At 46.5% G+C, this 25,443-nt stretch overlaps 1 protein-coding gene across 1 annotated transcript in view; it reads right to left on the bottom strand.

The window, feature by feature from the left end:
- Positions 1 to 6,871: 6,871 nt before the first annotated feature.
- Positions 6,872 to 25,443, bottom strand: part of LOC129388045 (uncharacterized) — a 50,167-nt gene continuing 31,595 nt past the window's right edge. Inside the window, exon 7 of the mRNA XM_072284718.1 lies at positions 6,872 to 7,030. Coding sequence (XP_072140819.1) covers positions 6,872 to 7,030 — 159 coding nt within the window. The remainder of the gene's footprint in view (positions 7,031 to 25,443) is intronic.

Raw genomic sequence — 25,443 nt, 5'->3', positions numbered from 1 at the left:
CTGTAAATCTTTATCTAAAAAAATGTATTTTTTCTTCTCAAGCCCAAACACGTTTTCAAATAGTAGTACGTGTGACTACTGCAATTAATAACTATTAGGTTCTTTGCGTCGTCCCTAGGTGGTGTCGCGCACAGCGAGAAGAAAAAAGAAAAAGGAAACGACGGGAGGAGTGGCGCACTTTTCAAGGGGCAGCGACAACATTCCAGTGGCTCGCTGGCACCAATGATGTTGTCGATTTCTCTGTACAACCAACGAATTATTTGTTTCGAGAAACAAAAAGGACGCCGGAATTCACTTTCTGCCTTTTCTTCAAACGCGTTTCGCACCGCCACCCGCTCTCCTCCTTCCTCTAGAAACGCCAGCGCCACAACCTAAGTCCCCAACGGAAGCGCCATTTTCTCGAATTAAACTATGGATTGGATTCAAACGTGCTATTCCGCAGCCGAAAAGGCAACCTGTTGGATCCAATCCAATCCACCAGACGCGCCATGCGAAGCCGTATGATCGCTCCAAACTTCTCAACTCCCGTCGCGTTCGGACGAAATGCTCGGTGGGCGGATGATTGACAGGAGCATGTCGTCATTTTGACGTCACCAAAAACGGGGCGGCACCCCGCGGCCGGCGACGTCGGCGCGGAGTAGGCCAATCGCGCGCGCCGGTAGACGAACGAACGCGCCGAACAACCATCTCCGATCGCACCCCAGGAACAAACCAATGTCCTCTCCAAGCTTAAACGGCCGCATCAGGTCAGCCATTTTGAACGATACTCGTTCTCCTGCACCGTGTGCCTGACTTCCATTACGAGCGCGTTCCATCTCTACCTCGAGACGCTTCATTTCCAAAGCGTGTTGACGGTCGCGCTCTTCTTTTTCTTTCTCTTTTTGCTCTTTTCGTTCGCGCTCCTGTCTTTTTGCCGTCTCCCTCTCCTCAATCGTCTCAAGGCATTCCTACAGCTCGTCATCCTCAGCTTCTAACTCAAGAATAGCCCTTAGCAGTTCTGGTTTTCTGAGTTTGTCTGAGACATCCAGACCCAACTCTCTTGCAAGCTCCAGCAATTTCGGTTTGCGCAACGACTTCCAATCCATGGCTGCTCTGAATGCTGCTTTCTCTACTGCCTACTATTGTCTTGCCGCAAACTAACCCGGCAGCAACGACAACCACAATTACCAGCTCTGTTTCTGACACTAACAAAAGCCTGGCAAAACTCAGAAGAAGAAAGTCCCGCACTCACCAAACCTCGCAGCCAAGAATTCAGCGCAGTCGTTCCGCTACAGGCAACCAGTCATCACACAGGGCTCGTTGCACTGCTCCCGGATGGTCGTTGTGCTGCTCAGCATACAGTCGACCGCATATCTTCGCTGCTGGCCTTCGTTGTAGCTATCTCACCGCTGGCAAACAGTTGTTGCAAATGGGTCGCAAGCCCCAAGGGTAGCGTTGGCCTGGCGGCCTGGGGCACAACTGGAAGCATCCGAAGGTCCTGGCAAAGCCTGAGTCGATTGCTAACAGAACAACTTGTTTATTTTAGCATCGCAAAAGAGCGGCCGGTCAGGTCGACCGAAGTGGAGAGACAGGAGAGCGCGTTACTCGACGGAAGAAATCGGAGCCTCTCTCTTGGCGTCCGGGGCAGCTGCTTTTATACTCTCGGAGTTGAGGGCAAGAAGGAACGTCTGGGGATGAGGCCACGTGACGGCGGCGCTCGGGCACGTTGAGACTAGAAGGTGACGCATCCGCCGGGCCGGCGCCGGTCAGTCCTCCTCGCTTCACACTTGGGGAGCTCCTCTCCCCGGCTGCCGCGCTTTGACAAGCGTGGGCACCAACATGCACACACACACACACGCACACACGAAGACACGTGGCATTGAAACATGCCTGGACGCGCTTGGCGGGAGGCGTTGCGGCGGCGCTGAACGGGCCAAAATGTCCGCCGCTTTGAACGAAGCCCCGGCGTCCGTTGCATCCGCGCCGGCTACACCGCGCGTGGTAGGCGAAACGTAACACGCAGTGCTTTTACGGCTTGAATATTTACCACCACGCGCATCGCGACATCGGAAAGTGCCTTCGTCGTCTGCTAGGTTGCTCGCCGGCTGCCGCAAGCTTTATGATAAAGGTCACGCCACCACCCAGCATACCATGAGCAAATACATAGAGACGCTGTTTCTTAACGTCCCACAGGTGACGGCATACTGCCATGGCTGAGGTTCCCGAGGAGCAGAGGCGTAAAATTGTGCATCTTGCATATGAGGGTTATTACCAACGTCAAATCGGAGCATTGATTACCAGGCCATTGAAGACCGTGAATAGAATAATTCAGGCTATTAAGCATGAAGAACGCATCCGCTATGCCGCCACCACCAAGAGGGTGCCACCACCAAGATCTCCGACGGAGGATGAAGATGCGTTAATCATCACAGCCGTGGTCCAAAATCCTTTCCTTCCCGCTAGGGCAATTCGTGAAGCCTTAGACCTCGATGCTTCAGATTCTGCAGTTAGCCGTCGACTGAAGGACCCAGGGTTTCGCAGCTGCATGGCAGCACGGAAACCATTACAGACAGCGGCGAACAAGAACGCAAGGCTGCAATTTGCTTTGCAGCTTGCTCCATGGACGAGCGAGGACTGGAGTCGCGTCAGCTTTTCTGATGAGTCTACCTTTTCCACGCGACAGGAACAGAGGGTGCGTGTTTGGCGACTCTCAAGCACCCGGTAAGGCTGATTTACTTGCACGTTTGTTCATCATCTACCTGGCAAATTTTCACAAAACGTCGTGTTACAGATACGATGCTGAAAACGTGCGAAATGTGTTGTCCAGTGGAAGAACAAGCATGAATCTATGGGGTTTCATATCCCGACATGGCCTGGGCCCATTGCAACATGTCCACGGCACTTTGACGTCGGCGAAGTATTGTCGTAGTCTCGAGAATGTGTTGTTGCATTACATTGAAAACTTGTTTCCTCGCCGAAATTTTCTGTTCCAGCACGACGAGGCACCAGTTCACACGGGCACGATTGTGAAACAATATCTCTAAGAGAAGCAAATCCCCGTGCTAGAGTGGTGTCTGAAAGGCGCCAACTTGAATATAATAGAAAATGTATGGGTCCATATGAAAGCTGCCATTGCGAAGAAACCGATTTACGCCACGGCTGCAGATGTCTTACGGAAATAAGTTCGACAGCAGTGGGAGTGCCTTCGTGCTGACCAATCACTTGTGCCGGCACTGTATTCCTCACTACCATCTCGAATGGCAGCTGTCGTTGCTGGGAATGGCGAAATGACTCGCTACTAAACTCAAGTGCTGCCGTTATGTTTTGTTTCTTTACTTGCTATTCATTTTGTTTTTGAGGCGTTGTAGAGACATGCAATTCATCGTGCGCGTTTGAAGCAAATAAACGTTTAAATTTGTTACATGGCAAGACTAGTTTCTCTTGCATTAGGCTTCGGTCACATCCGATAACACGATACGTAATGTGGAAGACTAGAGTACTGACTCTATTTTACTATTTACATGTTTTGCTGTTAGTAATTGTTGTGGAAAGCACGGCGAAAGCTGGAACCCACGCAAACGCTCTGAAATAAAAACAAAGTGAAAAAGAAAGAACGGCAGTAGCTTCAGAATCAGGCAAGAGACGCAGTAACTTAGTAATATTGTTTTAAAACGTAATTTAATGGGCGTTTCTTTGGTATTGCAGACACGCAAAGTCCAAGGTAAAAATAAATCGAAGGCCGGTACTGGCGCTTACAGACCTAGACAGCTCTTGTTTCATTGATCCTAACTGGCAGGTCGCCGTAAGCCCGACGATAGTATCCGGGGCAAAACATAGCAGACGACGACAGTGAGCTCCGATGACGCAATGCGCGCCATGGTAAAATAGCCGCGCCGAAAAAGAAATACTGCGCATGTGCAGAATTTCGCGTTCGCATCGATAGGCGTCGCTGATAGCACTGTGCGGCTAAAGTTCCTCAATCATTTAAAAGTACCGGCAGGCTTTGATCCAGCCGTCAACGCCTGCGATAGGCAGATCGGTGACATGTGACCTTATTTTTACCTTGGACTTTGCGTGTCTGCAATACCAAAGAAACGCCCATTAAATTACGTTTTAAAACAATATTACTAAGTTACTGCGTCTCTTGCCTGATTCTGAAGCTACTGCCGTTCTTTCTTTTTCACTTTGTTTTTATTTCAGAGCGTTTGCGTGGGTTCCCCTTTGCCGCCATGAAAGTTCCTGCGCGCCGGGCGAAGTGCGCGCGTTTCGCCTGTTGTGCTATGCACATCGCTACGATAATTTCGTTCCGGGAGGGACGAAATGCCTTGTTGCTGTGCGGTTGGGTGCCCAAACCAGACGAAGGAAGGCAAGAAGTTATTTTGCATCGCACGCGGCAACCAGAACCTAACCAGAAGAAGAGTATGGTTGCACAGAATAAGACGGAAGGACTTTGAACCGTCGGTAACTGCACGACTACGCGAGGCAAGTAACATAGAGCGATACAAAGGTGCGATAGAAAGTATACACGTCCGTGTGTCGAGCGGTGATAGTATTTCACTCGCGTGCATGAATGTTGAGGGCCGAAGTTTGTGGAGATTATTTATTTTAGTTCACTGTGGGCCCGCTAAATAGATCGGTATGACCTAGGATACGAAGGACCGAAATGACTTGTTGCTGTGCGGATGGGTGCCGAGATCAGACGGAGGACGACAAGAAGTTATTTTGCATCCCGCGCTGCAAACAAAACCTAACCAGAAGGTAATTCTCGTTGCATAGAAATGGACGGAAAGACTGAACCGTTGGTAACTGCACGACTATGCGAGGAAAGTAACGTAGAGCGATACGAAGGTGCGAGAAAAAATATGCACGTGTGTGTGCAGAGCTGCAGTATTATTTCATTCGTGCGCATGAATGTTGACGGCCGAAGTTTGTGGAGATTACTGATTTTAGTGCATTACGAGCCCGTTGACTTAGCAAGTGCAGTATGACCTAGCATGCAAGTAAATAATGGGGCAGAAACGCATTAACTCGCTGACAAATATCCGCATTGCGTTGCGTGCGATAAAATATAAAATTTAGCAGCGAATTCTTCCTTTACACTTTCCTGTGTTTGTGCGCGCGTTGTTAACTGCGCTTTACAACATGTCCAAAAAGTAATTTCCAATATCCTAATCGTATTTTGTACATTGCATATGGGTCATTCCATGCCAAACGTCCCGACCCCAAAAGTGACCATCGCTGAAATTCCTGAAAAAATTTGGGCTAGATGACTTTTGTGTGAATAAGCTTTCGCCAAAGTATTTTCGTCGAAAAAAAATTTGTGATCACGTGAATGCTCTTTCAAATTTCCGGGAAGAAGCAAAAGTTGGTTGGAGCTAATTTTTTTTTTATTCAAGCCTGAAAGTAGGTACAATAATAAACTTTATTTTAGAACACTGTACTGGCATCCTTTTTTTCATATTACGTTATAATTGAATCAATTTTAGAATTTTCCGAATTTATTTGGCTCAGTAAAAAAGCAAAAAAGTAGCGTTTTCAGACATTTCTTGCATGAACTGCGGTGACTTTTCAGCTGCAATAATTTTTCTGACTTTTTGCCTTTTGCTATATTGTATGTTAAAAATAATTTTCAATTATTAAGAAATATATTTTTTGAGAAAAATACCTCCGAAGTTGGAAAAAAATGACTTTTTGGTGGGAATAAGGCCACATTTAAGCATTAAGGCCCTCAAGATAAAAATATGTCAGATAGGTCAATATACGCACCGGCCTCTTAGCTTGTGATATAGAAAGTTTCATTCGAGTAAATTTTGTTTGAAGTGAGAAATTTTTTTTTTTTTTATGTCAGCAACCCATGTCATTAGTAGGCACTGCATACGTGCCGCCGCTCTCCTTGTCGTCTCCGTATCGTCGTCTGCTTTCTCCTCCTTGTCTGCCGCCCAGCAGACGGCGGCTAGTATATATAACTACTGCAGATTAAAATTTTTGACGTTCTTTTGGTTTTTGCTCTTTCAGTGCTTAAGAAAACGCAAGGAAAACGGCTTTACATCCTTCTGGGGATGTTTGTTTACCCTTACCTCTGTATTCATGTGTTTCTCCGATGAAAATAGTGTGATCAGCTAACAGACGCACAAGGCGGCAGACGAGGCTTCCTGTGAGCGAATTTTAAGGGAATGCGTACAAACGTTGTCGCAACGAAGGAACATCGGAAAGAATATGGCACATAACTCGGTCCAACAGGTTCAGAATGGATGCGAAATCCAAGCTTCATTATCATGCCTTCCAGCATCAATTTCTTGCAATGCTAAACGTAAGAAAATGTGTCGAGCATTGACTTGCGATTTGAAATCTTTGCGCAGTTCACCTAGAGCGCCTGAACTGAATCAGATTTTTCCACGAGAATAATAATTCAAGGCATCATCTAAAACGATGCTTGCTATATCAATTGCGCGATATTTTTGTGAACAGACTGAGGTTATCTAATCAGCCCATTTACAGTGCGGCATGTTTTGAGGTATGTCAGAAAAGCCAAAATCTTAGACAATGAGACCAACAGAATGCAGTGCAGCTAAAACGAGCTTATTTCTGGACGCTTACTGCTACGCTTGGCACTATTTTTCAGGAAGCGAACTTCCGCCATGCTCTTTCGGCCCAAAGAACTGCCACAAAACAACTCACTGCAACGAGCAGCGGTTGACAACTGTAGTTAGTTTGACTGACATAGATCGGCGTCTTCTTGCGCTGCGCTCAAGAAGAAGCCTCGGTGACGAGGCGACCATTTGTATGCACCACAAACAACTTTACCTTCATCGATACACTTCTAAAGTCGCCTCGAAGTTGTGCTCAGACCCATTCTTTAGACATGCGAAGCATTGCCGGGGGTCGACCGTCATCACACGGGCCGTTGTTGATGCCCACCCTTCTCTAGGCCTGGTTCCAGGAAATCGAATCTGTGAACCTTGCAAGCGGCACTTGTATAGTACTCAAAGAATGGCAAATTTGGTGTTGCCAGAACAACTCGACGTTCTGGTCGGAGGTAGTGAAAGTGAGCCTGAATCAAGTGGTACAGGAACAGAAAAGGAGGTCTTAGAAATAGGTGTTGGCAGCAGCGTAAAAAGGAAACTGCAGCGCGGAAGACAGACGCACGCTAAAAAGAAAGTGGAAACAATGCGAGGAAACGCGAAGGGAATAACGGCTACGTCCCCGGAAATGTGCCAACCATCGACCCTTGACAAACGCCAGGGCGCTGAACTCCTCCTGAATGATTATGTCTGCTTGATGCAAGACTTGAAAAACAAGTTTTCCCAAGAACATAGCCGAGAAAAAAAAATACAGTGCCTCACTTTAGCGCCCCAATCTTGGTCTCGTAAAAAAATGATGGAGTTCTTTGGTACATCGGAACGACAAGTTCGCGAGGCAATGAAAGTCAAGTCTAACAGTGGGATTCTAGGCAGGCCGCAAACAAGACGTGGTCGTCCAGTTAGTGAGGAAGTGAAGTCATCGGTCAGAGCTTTCTACGAGGATGACTCTGTGTCTTATTGCCTACCAGGAAAAAAGGACACTCTGAAAGGCCATCAAAAGCGACTATTGTTGATGAACCTGAAGGAAATGCATGAAGAATGGAAGAAGACTTACAATTTAAAGTGTGGCTTTTCAACGTTCGCCGCTTTGCGACCTCCCCACTGTGTTTTGGCTGGTGGAAGCGGCACACACACAGTGTGTGTCTGCATGAGCCATCAGAACTTTAAACTAATGCTTCATTCTAGTGGGCTCAAGGAGACAACTGAAGAGCTGCTGGCTACACTTGTATGTCGACTTGATAACCAAGATTGCATTTTCGGCAAATGCGCATCCTGCCCTGGCATAAAGCACGCTGAGAATCTGCTTCGACAAAGTCTTGCCCATGTCGCAGAGAGCAGAGACAACATCCTTGTCCGGCAATGGATAAGTGGGGTCCGCTGTAGACTCGAAACCATGGTTTTGACATCAGAAGAGTTTTCCGAAAAGTTCACAGACATGTTGAATCAACTTAAGATCCACCATTTTATCAGTAAGCAACAAGCTCGGTACTTTCGAGAACTGAAGTTTAATCTAAGCCAACACGAGGTCGTCATGGTGTTGGATTTCGCGGAAAATTACAGTTTTATACTTCAGGACGCACCACAGTCGTACCACTGGGTTAACACCCAAGCTACAATACATCCCGCAGTTGTCTATTTTCGGAAGGCGCAAAGCGACCCTGGAGAGGTTTCTGCGTGGTGTTTCGCTGTTGTTTCTGACTGCCTGGAGCATGATACAGTCGCAGTACACATATTTCAGAGTGCAGTGCTCGAGGTAGTAAAACAATATCTGCCTGAAGTAAAAAAAAATCATTATTTCTCTGATGGAGCTTCATCACAATATAAGAACAAAAAGAACTTTTTGAATCTTTGCTACCATGAACAGGACTTTAATCTATCGGCAGAATGGAATTTCTTCGCCACTTCACACGGCAAAAGTGCATGCGATGGTGTCGGCGGCACACTCAAACGTCTGGTAGCAAGAGCAAGCTTGCAGCGGCCATATCACAGCCAGGTTCAATCTCCAGAGGATCTGTTTGACTGGGCCAAAAGTAATATCAAGGGAATTACAGCAATGTGGGTACCTAATTGCAAAATACAAGAAAAAAGAACAGAGCTTGGTTTGAGATTCAGCACAGCAACCGGTGTTAAAGGAACGCGATTATTCTACCACTTCAAACCAGTGACAGTTTCAACTCTTCGGGTTGGTATCACCTCATACTCAAATACCGAAGAAGTTGAAGTAAAGAAGCGGGCATGAATACTATGGAGTCTTTCATTTGCCTGTAAAGGTTCATGTGTGAAGAGTTGAACATGAGTGTACGAAAAAACGGAAGGCAACCGACAAGTTGAATCAGGCTCTAATCTCCAGCTGTGAGCGTCTGTGGCCCGGTCAACAGCCGTCTTCATTCTGGTGCGGAACAGCAGAAAAGAAGCGGCTGTGTTGCCTCCCGCTCTGCCGGAGGCAAAGTTAGTCATTAACTGTTATTGCAAGACACCCACGTCGATGCCGTGTTCGCCAACCTGACAGCCCCGAGCCACAAAAATGACAAGAGGTGAACTGACAAAAGCAGGCCATCACGATGTGTTTAGACTGACGTCAAGCGACATAGCCGACACAGTCAACGTTTTTTCGGCGAAGAGCCGGATTGCATATGTGAGCCCAAAAACTCTGGTGGCTCATACGCATCGTGCAGTGAGACCGAGCTCAGCAGTGCCTACTAATGACATGGATTGCCAACTTAAAATTTTTTTTTTTTCACTTCAAACAAAATTTACTCGGATGAAACTTTCTATATCACAAGCTAAGAGGCCGGTGCGTATATTGACCTATCTGACATATTTTTATCTGGAGGGCCTTCATGCTTAAATGTGGCCTGAATCTCGGCAAAAAGTCATTTTTTTCCAACTTCGGAGGTATTTTTCTCAAAAAAATATATTTCCTTAAAAATTGGAAATTACTTTTAACATACAATATAGCAAAAGGCAAACAGTCAGAAAAATTATTGCAGCGGAAAAGTCAATGCAGTTTATGCAAGAAATGTCTGAAAACGCAACATTTTTGCTTTTTTACTGCGCCAAATAAATTCCGAAAATTTTAAAATTGATTCAATTATAACGTAATATGAAAGAAGGATGCCAGTACAATGTTCGAAAATAAACTTTATCATTGTACCTACTTTCAGGCTTGAATAAAAAAAAATTAGCTCCAACCAACTTTTGCTTCTTCCCAGAAATTTGAAAGAGCGATCATGTGATCACGAATTTTTTTTCGACGAAAATGCTTTGGTGAAACCTTATTCGCACAAAAGTCATCTAGCCCAAATTTTTTCAGGAACTTCAGCGATGGTCACTTTTGGGGTCGGGACGTTTGGCATGGAATGACCCATATGTGAATAAATATATTGCTAAGTGCCTGCATTACTGTTTTTAAAAGCGAATACCGCATAGCCACAGCTACTGGCCGTCAAATAATAAAGCGCAATACACTATATCAAAGTCCATTACATACAGCTGCGAGCTCGTTCCTTCCAAGTTTCCCTTACCCTCGAAGTTGTTTCAGTAATCGGCAATGCCATTTTACTGATGAAAAACACACAACTGCAAATGAACATAAGAAAAACGCCACAAGCGATACACGGATTGCCAGCAAAACACAGTGGAGTAATACCTGGGCCAATACGCGTGCGTTTCGTATAAGGGCCCTCTAATTCTTACGGGGCTTTAGCGGTGCACGGAGGTGAAAAGGGATAAACACAACAATGCGCGTCATGATTCGAGTTTGCGCGGGACTTCGCACTTCGCACGGTTCACGAGAACAGTCAACCGCATTCACACACGCGCACACACTATGCTTGAAATTGGTGTGCCGCGACATCAGATCGCGCTGGCAGCCCGAACACGATCGAGGAGACACGCTGACACGATGCATACCGCCTCTTCATCATGTCACGACAGTTGCACTGGCTCGTAGCATTGAACCACAAGACACAGCAGTGGTCGTGTAATCACTACACGACAGACACACTCAGCGGCAAGAAGACTGTTGGCGCACTCGTTTCCACACACACACAGGATGTTGTTTAGTTGCCGTGAGGGTCGCGCGCTTTCAGAATAGCACGTTTGAGCGACGTTATGTCGAAAGTTTTTCAGTCCAAGCGACTGTCAGCCTTCGTTTTTACACGACTTCTTCGTTCAATGCAACCGCTATGTGTACGCAGCACACTTACATGCAAAAGATTTCACAGAGCATACGGGATTAGGCGCAAGCAATCGCCAAGGCTCGCGCGGTGATTGAGCGCAAACGAACGAAATGTAAAGATGAGGAATCGAGGCGATCAAGCGCTCATTACGCTCTCTTGAGCTATTTTCTTGGAGCGCTCATTTGAAATTAAAGGACTAAATTTAGCAGTTCGGGTCCTTCTTTCGTTGTTCGCCACAGTCAGGCACCAGTAGGTTTTATTTCCGCGCGTATGCAGATATTTTTTCACCTCACGAATGCCGCGGCGCCGCGGTTTAGCGTGGGCGCCGTCTGCTACAGGAACTTCCTAGGTGGCGCGCGCGGCAGATGTCGCTACCTTGAAAATTATAGAGGGACCTTACGTGCGGCTTGTGTCCCTGTATATGCTCCCGCAAGGAGCAGAGTTGCGCATAGGTCCGCTGTTGTGTTCCAGTTCTGCAGGGAAGCAACTGCTCGCGCGTGCAGGAGGCACATGCGGCGCGGTGTTCCATTTGCTTTTTTGTCTGCTGGTGGCGAGCTACATGTTGGAATTCTTCGCAAGCCCTGATCAAGGTGACACTTTTAAATGCAGGCTACGCTCGAACGAATGGCGTAGACGGAAGGGCGCCAACCTCCAGAAATTTTTAGTTTTGTATGTACGTAGATACACGCACATATAAAAACACACGCATGAACATACATATAGGAGTAGGGCCCACCTCGATCCCTCGAGATAAAATCCTGACTACGCCCGTGGCCAGAACAGCTCAAAAGTTCGCATGGAAACGCACATTACCTTGCAAAAAGAAAAAAGCGGTGCAATGTTTTTTCTGATCGCATATGAAGTTTTCTCGCGGAAACCGGAAGGCAAGAAATGTTTTAAAGGATGTTTAAAGAAAGCTTCACACACATGTGGTGGAATTTTATGTGAGCACATTTTGGCTGCCGTAACCAGACGAATAATGATTGTCGCCAAGAAAAATATTGTGCCTGCAGTTATGTTAGTGACCGTTAAGCTGCTGCACGGTTTCGATATGTGCGGTACAGACACGTAGATTTGAACGCATTTCAAATGTCCACATGCGCACATATTATTCAAAGCTTACATTTACGATTGATACCGCAAGCATAACAGCCGCTTCGTAGCAGCAAGCTGCAAGTAGAAAAAGATTCAAAATACAGGAGCTTCTAGATCAAATTTATTTCGTACAAGGGAATGGATGAGCAATGGCTGGTGGCAGCAGAAATTGAGTGCTGGTTCTTGGAGCCTTGGGGGGAAGAATTCAAAGCCACTGGAATGGCAACAATGTATAAGGAGTAACAACAGGGGATACTTATTGCACTAATCACATAAGATGGCAAACATGCGAAGTAATTATTCACACATTGCAGACCGTAATATGACAACACAGTTTTCTTTATCTCTTCATATTACTCAGGTTAATTTACTATAACACAGTGCTTATTCAACGTACAAAAATAATTTCACATTCCTCACGTCGACTAAGGCTGATCAAACAAGCAACATACTGTGGGCTGTAAATGCTGAAGCTATCACAGCTGTCTCGTCAGCGGGAGCGCACGATGTTTTCGCTTACCACAAAATACTGAACACCTGTACATCAATCGACCTTACATGAAATATCAGAAGGCCGACAAAAAATTGAAAAAGAAACAGAGTAGAGAGACGCTAGGGTGCAGCGGGGAAATTCTACCTGTTCGTATTTATTCTGTTTTGAACACACTGTTCTGGAGCCGCATAGTCAGAACAATCGTACAAGCAATATAGGAAATTAGGCAAGTTGGTAAGTTAACATTCTTAGCGTATATGTGCTGCACGACACAGACATGTCGTCCTTTCTTTGTACCGCTTCCGTGTCGCACTCCACATATACACCAAAAATTGCACAAGTGAACTACCTCTCATACCAGGCGTACGTATTTCAGTGTGTACAGGAGTATTACTCGAGATAAATGCTGCTTTAGTGTAAACAAGCCGAACTGACCACTGTAAACAAGACAACCGCACCTCGAATGTCCTGGTCCCTTTCGGAGCCGGCCGGTCTCGTCCGTCCGCACGGCACCGCGTAAAAAGCTTTGTGCAGTTTGCTGCGCTGCAACCTGTCATACTGGCATACAAGTGTCAAAATGTTGTGCTTCGTAGTATTTCACCAAAGTCATTAGCTTAAAGGGACACTAAAGTGAAAAATGATTTCTTCTGCCACAGTAAATTACCGTTTTACAACACCAAAAACACAACTCTTACAACCATAAGACGTTTGGTAAGCCAGAAAAAGCACAAGAACGAAATACGTGTGGCGACGCCTACTTAAGTTCCCGCACCTGGGGCCTGTGACGTCTTGGGATTTGATGGCATCTCCTAGGACCTACTAATCGTATATAGCGGTGCAGATTGGCTACATTGTGTTCTAAAGAAACCAAATATTAAACATGGCAAGTTTCCGGAAACTTTATTCAGACAACGCGGCCCAAATGCGAAAACATCCTTTGGAATCCCTGACGTCACGCTGACGTACCGGCGCGGGGTTTCGGCGCGAAATCGAAATACTGATATTGGACCTTCATTTTCTCATCTAATAATCAAACTATTTTTTGAGATGGCTGCCTGTCGGGTTCTCAAACAATGCTGCATTAGTCTAAACTGATTTATTTATTTCGCTTCACGTTCTCGTGACGCCGCAGGCGTCACGAGAACGTGATCTTTTTGAGTGAAGGCAACCGGTCAATAATCCCACACATGCTACCTGAAGGCAGGGTTAGCAGATCGCTCTAACCACAGGCAGCCAAATTGGCCTCCGCAGTAGCCCAAATGTAGCTAAAAGCGAAAATGTTTGGGTAGTCCTAAAGTAGAACAAAAAGCTTTCTTTTCGTGAACTCATTTCCTAAGCATATTGAGTTAATTTTCGGCAAGAATACCTACATATTATTTTTTCCACGCATGACCACGCATGACCTCCGCGCGCATCGTCACGGAGGCCATGCGACACGAAAAACAGATGCTGCACAAGCGCGAGAAGTACAGAAACGCAGAGATGCCGGCAAATTTATAAGGCAAATGCGGTCTTCATTGTAAATGTACTGTTTTATTTTTCCCAGAGCACCAAAAAATCACGAAAAGAAGAACACAAAAATAGCACCGCGCAACAAACACGGTAAGCAATGGCATGCATTCAGGCGTTCAGTATTATTACTTACAGCTCATGATAATTTCGCTTAACACCTCACAATGCACTAAACAAAAAACTACAAAAAATGTCAAGACAAAGTCTAACACAATAGATGGTGCTTGGTACAAAATCTAGTAAGATATACACACATAAAAAGTATACTATCATTAAGCATAACGAGATTATTGCGAAGTGGAACTGCTTGGTCCGTACAAAATGTCAGAGATGTAACGGGACGAAAATTCTTGGCCCGGGTTAAAATCCTTGCAGCAGCCTCCATTCCTGGCCAGGCAAAACTTCACGTAGAGGAGCGCTACCAATGTTTCGTTCGACATTCTATTTCGAAGGTCGGTTTCAATGAGCGAGACTTGGCTGAACTTCATTCGATGGCAGCACTTGATACCGGTAGTGATAGCAAAGACAGGAGAGGGGATTTGGAGTTTAGGGAACGGATGGCTGTTTTGGCTGTGGGGCAACGGAAGAGGATATGTTCTGCGTTGGATATGGAGCAAAGGCAATTTCGGCAGGAAGGGTCCGCGCGAATTGCCACGTAGGCGTCATGCTTCAGGCAGAAAGTTCGGCAAATTTCAGTTAGGTTCAGCTCCGTGTTCTCCCTCCGTTCTTGAGCGGAGGTCACCCACGGCGCACCGTCAACGGGAGCTAAAACCATGTCAGGCTTAAAACCTACCTAGGACGGCGAAATCTCACATGTGGAGACAGCTACTAACAGTCTATGTTCAGTGGCGCGCGCGCGCGGGTAGCGTTAGTTCGCGGATGGGGACGTGTTTCCTGAGGCCAGCATTCTTAATTAAAATTATCAAAACGATGCGATCCTTGACCTTTTGACATGCATATGTGTTCTCTCACATAAAGCTTGCACATTTTGATTTTCTAGCAGACGCGCTCAATTTCTTTCCCCGGCTGCATCTGTATTTTGATTCCAGCAAGCTTTTCATTTGTGCTTTACTTTTTTTTTTTACACAGGAAGAAGATGTAGCCCAAAAATAGCCACATAGCCAAGAGCGAAATTCTGACGCCAACTTGGACAAAAAGTAGCCCGATTTGGCTATTATTAGCCCAATCTGGCAACCATGCCTGAAGGCATCAATGTTGCCGGATTCGAGACCCTCATTATGTAATGAACGAGAGGAAAGGGAGTTAACCGAGAGGCCCGATTTTTATTAGTAATATCATCAGAAGAGAACAAACACTGACACCAAGAACAACATAGGGCAAATTACTTGTGCTTTATAAATAAAATAAAGAAATGATAAATTAATGGAAATGAAATTGGATGAAAAAACTTGCCACAGGTGGGGCACGATCCCACAACCTTCGCATTTCGGTTGCCTTCCGTTTGATGGTTTCGGTTGGCGGTTTGACGGTTGATGGTTTCGGTTGACCGGTTGCCTTCGACCAAAAATATCACGTTCTCGTGGCGCCTGCGGCAGAAAGAATGTTCCACGTCCGCCGCCAAGGTCTGTGAGTGGTGGCGCTGGCTAACACTCCCAGGGTTCTACAAGGAAACAAATACCAAAGAAAGCGGACGGGGAAAAGGCGCCGCGGTAGCTCAATCGGTGGGGCATCGCACACGAAATGCGAAGGTTGTGGTGAAGCAGCTGGCCGACTTCAAGATAACGCTGATGCGTAAGCGCACTCGTCTTCAAGCACCGAGGTGAAGCACCAATCTCTGCGTGCGCTTCTTTTTATTGCGTCTTCTTTAGTTGTGCATCCTGGCATACATCTTAGCGGGAACATTCAATTCTTTAAGGTCAATACATCACCTGGGGGCGAAAAAATGAAACTGAACAAGATGTCCCTAATTCCTGGATACCGGTTTTCTAAAACACCATTCGCGTGAAACGCAATTGTTAGCGTCTACACTTGACTTCTTATCGGCTTCGGACTGTTCACTAGATCTAGATTGCACATCTTTACACTTTGTCATAGCCTTTGACAGTTTCTCCCGTAATCTACTGCCCCCCACACATAACGCGCTAAATATCGACGTCAATGCTATTAAGTGAATATAGTGTTTTTTGCACACTCGTACAGACTATGTGGCCGCCAACAAACACGATTCCCATTACCGTAGAGTGATGTCAGGTGATCCTCATTGCTCCATGTTCGGGAGCCTTCTATCCCTCATTTAAATCAACGACCTTCCTGCTTCAGTTCTCTCAAATATAATATTATTCGCTGATGACTGCGTTGTGTGCATGAAAATAATTAATATTCCACGTATATATATTGCAGTTTGATCTCTAGAACTTTGCTCGATCGTGTGGCACTTGGCAAATGAAACTGAGTACTTAGAGCTGTACAGCTATGAGAATAAAATGGTCTACTGTCAATTCTCATCCCCGTTCTCATCGTATTAATGGATTCTTTTTACTTCGATGACTTCGTACAATAAACTAGGCGTTCACACCAGCGATGACCTTTTCTGAAATTTGCATGTCGAATACATTATTACCAACGACAACCTCATGCTTGATTGCCTTGGCCGCAACTTCTCCCAAGCCCCAAAAACCTTTTAAGTGCTTCTATAAAGACATAACACTAAAGCAAGGTAAATATCCTTCGTGTCTCTGGGATCCCCAAACTAAATCCCCAATCAAGCCCCTTGAATTCCTTCAAAATCTTTATGCACGCTTCGTTTCTTTTTCTAATTATTCGCGCCGATTCAACGTTTCGAATTGAAGAAAAGAAAGCTTTGGATCTCAAAGATTTTTCTGCAAGACGTCGCCTAGTCCGATTTTGCGCTTTTCACAAAGTCTGTTACTTCAATGAACACTTGAGACAATCTCTATTTCTCCTTCCCTCATTACGTATCATCGTGCGTTAACCATAATCTCAAATCTGTGGGGCTGAAATGTGTTACTGAGCGTCATCACGAATCCTTTGCCTCAAAGGCAAGCGTTCAGTGGGCCCTCCTTCCTACCTCCATGGTCTTCCTCGGAGCACCTGCGTCCTTCAAATATGCAATTTAAGAACATTTGTTGTCAAGTGAAGCTGTCCGTATACTTTTCTATCGCTGTTCACACTTCCACTCCTCTCAATATCGTCTCACAGGTTTCAGAGTACCTGAATATATAAATATATAAATACGGAGAGTCGACTTTTCCGAAAGTTTAAGGAATAGGAAAGCGTTTATGGTCCCTGCTAGTGTTCTGCGGAAACCATAGTGAAACAGCAGAAGCTAGTAGATCCATGAATGTAATGATTCTAATAACGCATTTATACAAAGAGAGGACGTGCATACACAGACTAGTACAGCGAAGTGACGGAAGTGTAGGACAAATATTCACATTTGACAAGTTGGGGCGAGAATTCTGAAAACAATGTTTACATGTACGGGTTTTTCTTGTGTGCGCACACGCTAGAATATACTGCTGTTGAAATTGCTCGCGTCATTCCGCACCACTCAGGCATATTCAAGTTTTTAGTACACAGAAAAATTGTTCTCGCTTATATGCTAGTGCAGTATTTGTTAAAAATAACATCAAGGCTGCACTGGATAGCAACCATTTAAAAACATACTTGTTTCAATGGTCGGCCCTTTACCAACAGCGCATTTCCGCGTTTCATACATTAAAAGATTGTTCAGGAGTAAAATACGCGTCTGCAGCTACCCTTGTTGCAAAAACTCATGCAAGTAGCGCACGTCAATTGACGAAAACTATTTCGTGTCATTTAACACTTCTCTAATGTAATAAACAAGGAGTGGAGCTCTCTTTCAAACGTCCGATACGTACAAATACAGTCGAACGGCGCGCGATGCTCGTTACTACGTTCTTTCACATGCGGCGGAGGAGGTGCACGGGGCTCGGACAACCCCTGCTGCCACCTTGTACAAAGCAGTGGCAACTCGAGCGAAGGCGTGCAATCCTTGTTGCATTAAAAAAGGAAATTGTGTTTTTTAAGGGCCAAAGTTCGATCTCATTATAAGGCATGTCGTAGTTGTGTGTGTGGGGGGGGGGGGGGCGCTGGTGGAGTGCACATTAACTTTGACCACTTGGACCGTGCGCCCGAAACATGGTACTTCAGCCATCTTGCGTTACACCCCCCATAGGAAGGCATTGGCGAAGCGGGTACGTTTGGCACCCTCTCCTACTTTATTAGGGAAGCCTCCAGTGTGGTTTGGCCGCCTTGCATCTACTCTTAAAGCTTCCTCATTGAGGCTCCCTTAGTGCAAGCTTCCTTGGTGCTCCATTACCGTAAGGAAGTTCCGCTGCAGTAATCCGGGGTGCTAAGCAGGATGTGCCGAGTTTGGCGAAGCTCGGGATCTTTGCAAGCTCTGGCTACGCCCCAAGATGAAATAACTAATGGTACCAAGGCAAAGCTTGTACCTCGGCACGCCTCCAGTTTTATTGGTTCATCTAGTTTCACTCTGGGTCGCTGTCATCCCTTGGGCCTTGCCGTATGGGTAGTCGACAAAATGGGGCTCACGTGATCAGCGTGTCGGTGCATGGTCAGTGCCTTCTTTCATTTGTTTGTCGTTCAAGAGAGTGCATTTTATGCACAAGCAAGTTACAAATTAAATGCATTTAAGAGCCTATCATTAGCTACTTTAATGTGGTTCATATACATTTAAGAGTTTCGAAAATGTACACTGAATGTGTATTAGAGCAATTTTTTATTTGTTACATTTCGGCGTTATGCCACGAGGGAACGTTCCCCCTCCTTTTTGCTGGGGATTGGATTGGCGGGGCTCGCTACGTGCTTGCGCTGCATTTCCGAGCACAGTTTGATGTGTGAATGATTCTTGCACTGGGCTTTCAACAGATGGCTCGTTGCTCGCGGTAAAGTGAGGCTGCGAGACGAAGTGAGCGTCAGCAAGGGCAGAAGCGGTTCGCCGCGTGCTTACCATGTAAGCACGCCGGAAAGCACTCATGCAAGCAAAGGGGCAGAAAACTACGCTTTATACTCTTCTACTTTGTGACGCACCATTATACCGGGTAGCACGAAGCGATTACATCTAATAATCGCAGGAAAACGTCTTCACACTGGGTAGCCCCGAGCGATCCGTGGCCTCTAACAAACGCAAGAAAATGTCTGTGCAGCGCATGTGGCTGTTAATAGGCTGTCACCACATCCATGCCAGGTCGGATTCCCACAGCAGTGCAGTTACCTTGTACCCAGCATTGACGAGGTGGCGCTCCACTTTTTGACAATAACTTTCTATTCTAACTGTAACCGAATGGTTAACTGGACTAGTTGGTTTACTTGGATCTTCAAACTGTAAAAGTGCACAAAGACGTGAACGAAGGGAGTGGACAGGGCGGGGCGTTTACTCACAACTGAAAAATTTTAATTAAAGGAAACAAATATATGCACATAAAAACGGAGTAGCACAGCTGCGCATGCGTGTTTCTATGTTGTGAATAAGCGCCTCGTCCTGTCCATTCGCTTCTCATGAAGACGCAACTTTATATTTCTTATGTGTGAGGGCCCGTGATGGGGTCCACAAAGTTCACTCTGTGGTTGACTGTCCCTCAAAACAGATTGAGGATCGCAGTGTTAAAATTTGCTAAATTTGGGAAACACTTGCATGCGGCGCATTCGCGACTGTGAATAATCGTCCCCGGCTGAACACTGCGTGAAATAATGGGACCTAGCGTCGCCGCGTCTCGCCGGTCGACCTTGAAAAGTTGCAGCTCCCCTGTTGTCGCGCAGACCATGCCGAAGACTCATGGTCGACGACCTGCAACACGGCCCTAATTTTGGTGGCTCGGCGGAACGTTGTCGCCCGTCATCAGGCGGCCTCGATTGTACTTTCGCTTGTCGCGAAGAAGGCACTCGTCCATTTGCACTATCTCCCCGGGGCCACCTAGGGGAGGTCGCCCCAGCAGCTCGTCCCGCACGGGCGCAGTTCCTGCACTCGGCGATGGCGTGTTCCGAAAGAGGAAACAAGTTGGCGGACATCTCCTTCAACAGCCACACGTCTATGCGTTTGCTCGCGCAGTACGTGGGCCAAATCCCTTGCCGCCTGGAGAGGTGGACGTTCTGACAGCCCAGGCGCTCAGCGCTCGCGAAGTTACTTCCTTCGCCTCTGGCCGTGCAGTGAAGCGTTACCGTGTAACTGCGACTACTGGATGCTTTCGGCACCTGTTGCACCGGAAGGCCTCGCGACGTCCGGTCTGAGTCTTCCTATATAAGGCGACCACTTAGCCTTCTCAGGTTAGTTAGTCCCGGGGAAACCCAGGTACTTGCAGGTGCGGCCAGTGCTCCGATAAAACCGCCGGACCTACCCTGGCGCTGGGGCGCGGTGGGCGCGCAGCATTTGAAGCCGGAGCGAGCGGAAGTGATCGCACAAACTCTTCATCCGTGCAATAAAAACAGCGCGAAACGACGGGACGAGTGAGGGGACACAGACAACAGCGCTGACTAACAACGAAAGTGTCTTTATTCTTTCAGTCAGCATATGTATGCTCCGCCGCTATCTGAAACCACAGATTCTACAGAATTGGGCTTGCGCACTGATGTGCACAGATTCTACAGAATTGGGCATGCGCACTGATGCGCACAGATTCTACAGAATTGGGATGCGCACTGACGTTTTTGGAAAGGCAAATGTGACGCTGAAACTCTACGCTGGTCATGTAGTTGAACAGGTCTAGACAATGCTTGGTGCCGCTGGATGCGATGACACAGGCTGCTGATGACTTGAAGATTCTTCAGGTTTTGTTCTCGAGTTCCACTGGGGGGGGGGGGGGGGGGGGGGTAATCGCGATGTACGAGTTTGGCACGATTTGGCCTATCAATCAAAACCATAGCTCACGTACCGCGCGTGCAACTCTTGTGCGCGCACCCATCATGGTTGGGCCACACCTAACTTATTTTTCGTCTAAAGTGACGCGGTGCTGAGCTGCGTCGCACCAACAATCTTGACCGCGGGAATAAAACACACAGAACGCACTGTCATCGGTGATATACGAAACACCAGTACGAAAAGCATACCGTCGACTGTCGCTGGCTTATGCATATGTCTCCTCGTTATGAGATGGCCTCCGAACACGGCTTCATCGCCTGAAATGTGGCGACGTAGCACACGGCAAATAATTATCGGCACGTCACTGTAGCTGCTTGCAAGGCGTCGATGCGCCGTGGTGGACGAAGATGCTGAGGAGTGCGTAGTGTCCCCCAACAAGAACGCATCGCAGCTGTCATTTGATATCGCTGCTCTGTCATCGGTGATGTATCGGAACTGCAGTATCACAAGCATGGCCAGCCCCGATAATTGCTCGCTTTTTTAGACCCAGTGCGATGGCATTTCTTCATCACGAGCACTGCGCATTAAACGCCTGCAACGCCTCCTACCGCTCGACGTCTCATTTCATAACTGCACATAACAGCCCTGACCTGCCAAAATGCGATCACTGCGGGGTCGTTACGATATCCATCTGCGATCGCTGTTAGCTCCAGCAGATGCACTGGACAAGCCCCTGGTAGTTCACAACACAATCAAATACTATGTACTACATACGCACAGACGACCTTCGCTCCGCAAGCAATGACAAGCGATCGATTGTGTCGCTGGGCAGCACACTTATTTGCAATGCATCGCTGAGGTTTCGCGCACACAGATAAACTGGCAAGTTTTCACTGTGCGGCGTCACCATGCACCCTAGAATACCGCACTGCCATTTTGCAGTGACAGCCGCTGCTCGTTTCTATTGTAGATTGCCGTTTTTAGTCGGAAAGCGGCGGTCATAATAGCCTCTGTGAAGCGCCTGCGATGAACAGCCATGCCACGCCGACGCATTGCCATTCCCCTAATGGACAAGGAATGGTGAAATCGTTGCCACGACTGTCTTTATCGAGAATAACACTGCAGTGACCTTGGCGACTGCTCACCGTATGAAATCTGTTGTGTGTGCACTCGTCTAGAGTGTATCCGCTTGTAAGATTTTGTCTCACTGTCGCCACTCGCAGCAAAAGGCGCAAAATTGAATAATTTGCGCGATATCCGTTTATCAGAAATTTATAGCGTTAAAAAATAGATGCTTTGAGAAATAAAATGTTCTCTTATTTTATTTGTTGCATTTTAACGTATTCGATTGAGTGAAAGTGTAGGTGCAAGAACTCACTGCATGGAGCGATAATGCCCGACAGAGGAGGCACGGCCTTGACGCGCCCGATAAAGGCGTGGCAAGCGGCTCACGGAAAGTGTGCAGATAGATCACGGAACAGTTCCAGTATGGCTAAATTGCGATGATACGTTGATAAGAACACACGGCACTGGCGGGTTTCATTGCGCAGCCTTCTGAGCTTGAAATGCGAAGCAGTGTGTCATGCAGGGTGCGCTCATTTTGTTATTCACGGCTTTTTCACGCCACATTTTTGTTTTCACTTTCGCCTGCTGTTTTTCCGCGTTTCACGCTATCTCCGCTCGCTGACTGCCATCGAGCAAGCTCGGGTAAAACTTGTGCGAACGGAAAACTCGGCGCATCCTGCATAGCACCGCTGCTGGGGCTTGTTCCCGTAGTCTAAAGGATAGAGCATCAGGCCACTGTTAAAAATTATGGGGTTTTACGTGCCAAAACCACTTTCTGATTATGAGGCACGCCGTAGTGGAGGACTCCGGAAATTTCGACCACCTGGGGTTCTTTAACGTGTGCTTAAATCTAAGTACACGGGTGTTTTCGCATTTCGCCCCCATCGAAATGCGGCCGCCGTGGCCGGGATTCGATCCCGCGACCTCGTGCTCAGCAGCCTAACACCATAGCCACTGAGCAACCATGGCGGGTCATCAGGCCACTGTGCTACGGGCCATCTGTTTGAACTTTTTACTTACATTATTTCGCGGTCAACCAACACTTAGACGCTAGTATCCCCGATACGGGAAATTTGTGGTAATTTCCTAAGAAATGGACACCACATGTCCTCGACACCACATGCATACAAGGAACGGCGCCTGTTTCATGTGCCCTTCATCGGCAGGTTCTCTCTCATAGCTCTCTTTATCAGATATCAGGAACACACCCTGTGGACTACCATAACAGTAGTATCATCTTTCGTTCAGTTTTTTGTGCGACTTCCTTTTTTAAATATTTTATTGTTCATCTTCTTTCTTTCCGACTGCGACAAATGTAAATTTTACTCTTGGACGTAGTCTTGAATTCAGTTGTTTCCGTTCCTTGGAAGTCCAATGCTGCAGAGATATTTTCCTTTACGTCCATCCAAATGTCAAGATTGCCCTCCTGGTAAATGTAACGGTGTCGTCGAAAAGTTGTATTCCAGCACCGGCAGTTGCGGCCACTTTAAAAAGGCACATCTAAAAAAATCACGGAGAGTACATAACTGAAACAGAACAATGTATTCAGTTATTCTAACATTCCTCCATGCGTCGAACCATGCTCACACTTTCAGGATTACACGGGAGACGCTTGCCGATTGCGCACCCATCGGAGGAAAGACGTTTCGTCCGCTTATATATAATATTTCCAATTTCAATAATTAGTGTAGATGGTTTCCTTTAGGCTTTTCTTGGGTTCATTGTCTCCTAGCTTCTTTAATTGTGACCAGTTTTACAATCACGAGGGGCTCCAAAGAGGGGGGTAGTGCGGGCCCTTCTTTTTATTTTCCTTTCTGTTTCTACTTAAACATACATACATACATACATACATACATACATACATACATACATACATACATACATACATACATACATACATACATACATACATACATACATACATACATACATACATACATACATACATACAAAGACCTTGCAATATGATTGAGAGCTATCCTCCCCTTCCCTTTCTAGCAAAGGAAAGCGTCATATATTAGTTGTGACTGACGAAAATCGGGCCTCCCTGTTACCATTATCGTTCCTTCCATGTGACGTTCTTTACTGCGGCACCTTTTATGCGTTCAGGTAGCGTGCCCGGCACATTGGCTATCTGCCGATTTAAGGATCACGTACTAGGTAAGGCCTGTGTTAACATGATGCTTTACATCTGCCGCTATGGCGCTAAGTGCTCTTCCAATGGCAGATGTAGTGCATATACACAAATACACACGAAAGTAGACGGGACGACAGTCGCCGCCGTAGCTCTATTGGTAGAGCATCGCTCGCCTACTGTGGAATACGATAGTTCGGTTCCCACGAGTGACAAGCTGTCTTTTCTTCCACTTTCTGTTCCCTTACCCTTAGTATTTCTGCAGTGCAGCACAGTTAACTTCACTAATTCATTTCTTGGCTTCGCCGTCTGCAGGCTTCGTATAGGTATGCACATTCACAGCCACTTAGCCGCCGCTGTAGCAAAGCGGCTGCGGCGTTGACCTCGCGAGCTCGAGGAAGCTGGTTCGATGTCGCTGCCGGCTGCCGCAATTGGATGGGATTGACAGGCAACAAAGCTACGTGGACTTTGATTTAGTTACATGTTAAAGAACTTAAGGTGGTAAAGCATTATCGCGGAGTCACTCACTACGGTGTGCCTCATAATCAGATTATGGTTCTTGCACGTAAAGTCTTATACTTTATTTAAAGTTTCCTTCACCTCTCGTTTATTTGAAGTTTATTTCACGGCTCGAAACAGTTAATCATCTGTGAGGTGCAAATGCTTCTCGATGTCTCCGCGGTTACTGCTTCCGGGTCCTGGCCGAACACTACCTTTCAGTTTAGTTCAAACCACGGTGGCGATGGTGGGGAAAGCTTATACTTTTTTGCACAACAGCAGCCTAATCTCGTTCAGGAATGGCTGCTTCCAGACGACGGTGTATCGTAGACAGCACGCATATAACCGCGCACGATACAGTTAAAATTTTGCCACCCATCGCTTCTGTCAACTTGAAGCCCTAAAACAGTTCAGTTTTATCGTCTTAAAGCTGGCCAGCTCACTCATCAAACCCATTACAATACGTCGCCCTACTGCAAGTAATCCCACCACAAAACTTAAGCGTCTGCATGCAAAGCAAAGTATTGCAGGTTTCCCTGCGCAGGATAAGCATTTTGCATTACTACTAGCATCCGCTCGCGTTACCGACTTACGACCCCAGTAAAAGTGTTGCCTTCCTTATAAAATATGTTGCAGATTCGTAGGAGAATCCGGTTACTCGGTCTGATCACTGGTCATGAGAACGCAATTGGTTGGAAAGTAATATTCCGACCATATAACCGAGCATAGGTTTTATTTCGCTTTCTACAGTTATAGTTGGTACAGCCGCTTACTCTGGTTCTTCAAGTGACAGCCAGATGAGTGTCTGTACATCACCATATGGTTATTGGGTTAAGTAAGTCTTAAGCAAAGGCCCGATTACTTGCCCACATGTGACGCACCATGCTACCTAGAGACAACTGATGTAGGCGAACTGCAGAAGTTTATGCATAAAATTGTAGACATGTTTTGTGCATGGCGACGATGAAGGGATTGACACAAGTGTTTATTTAAGCATTGCCTCGAGCACACGCATTGTTGGGGATGCGTGCGCATTTTATTAACGATGCTATAGTTTTCCGCGAAATACAAAAGCAGAAGAAGCA

This window comes from Dermacentor andersoni, chromosome 10 (genome assembly GCF_023375885.2).
Source record: "Dermacentor andersoni chromosome 10, qqDerAnde1_hic_scaffold, whole genome shotgun sequence".
NCBI lineage: Eukaryota > Metazoa > Arthropoda > Arachnida > Ixodida > Ixodidae > Dermacentor > Dermacentor andersoni.
This window is presented reverse-complemented; position numbering and strand designations above follow the sequence as displayed.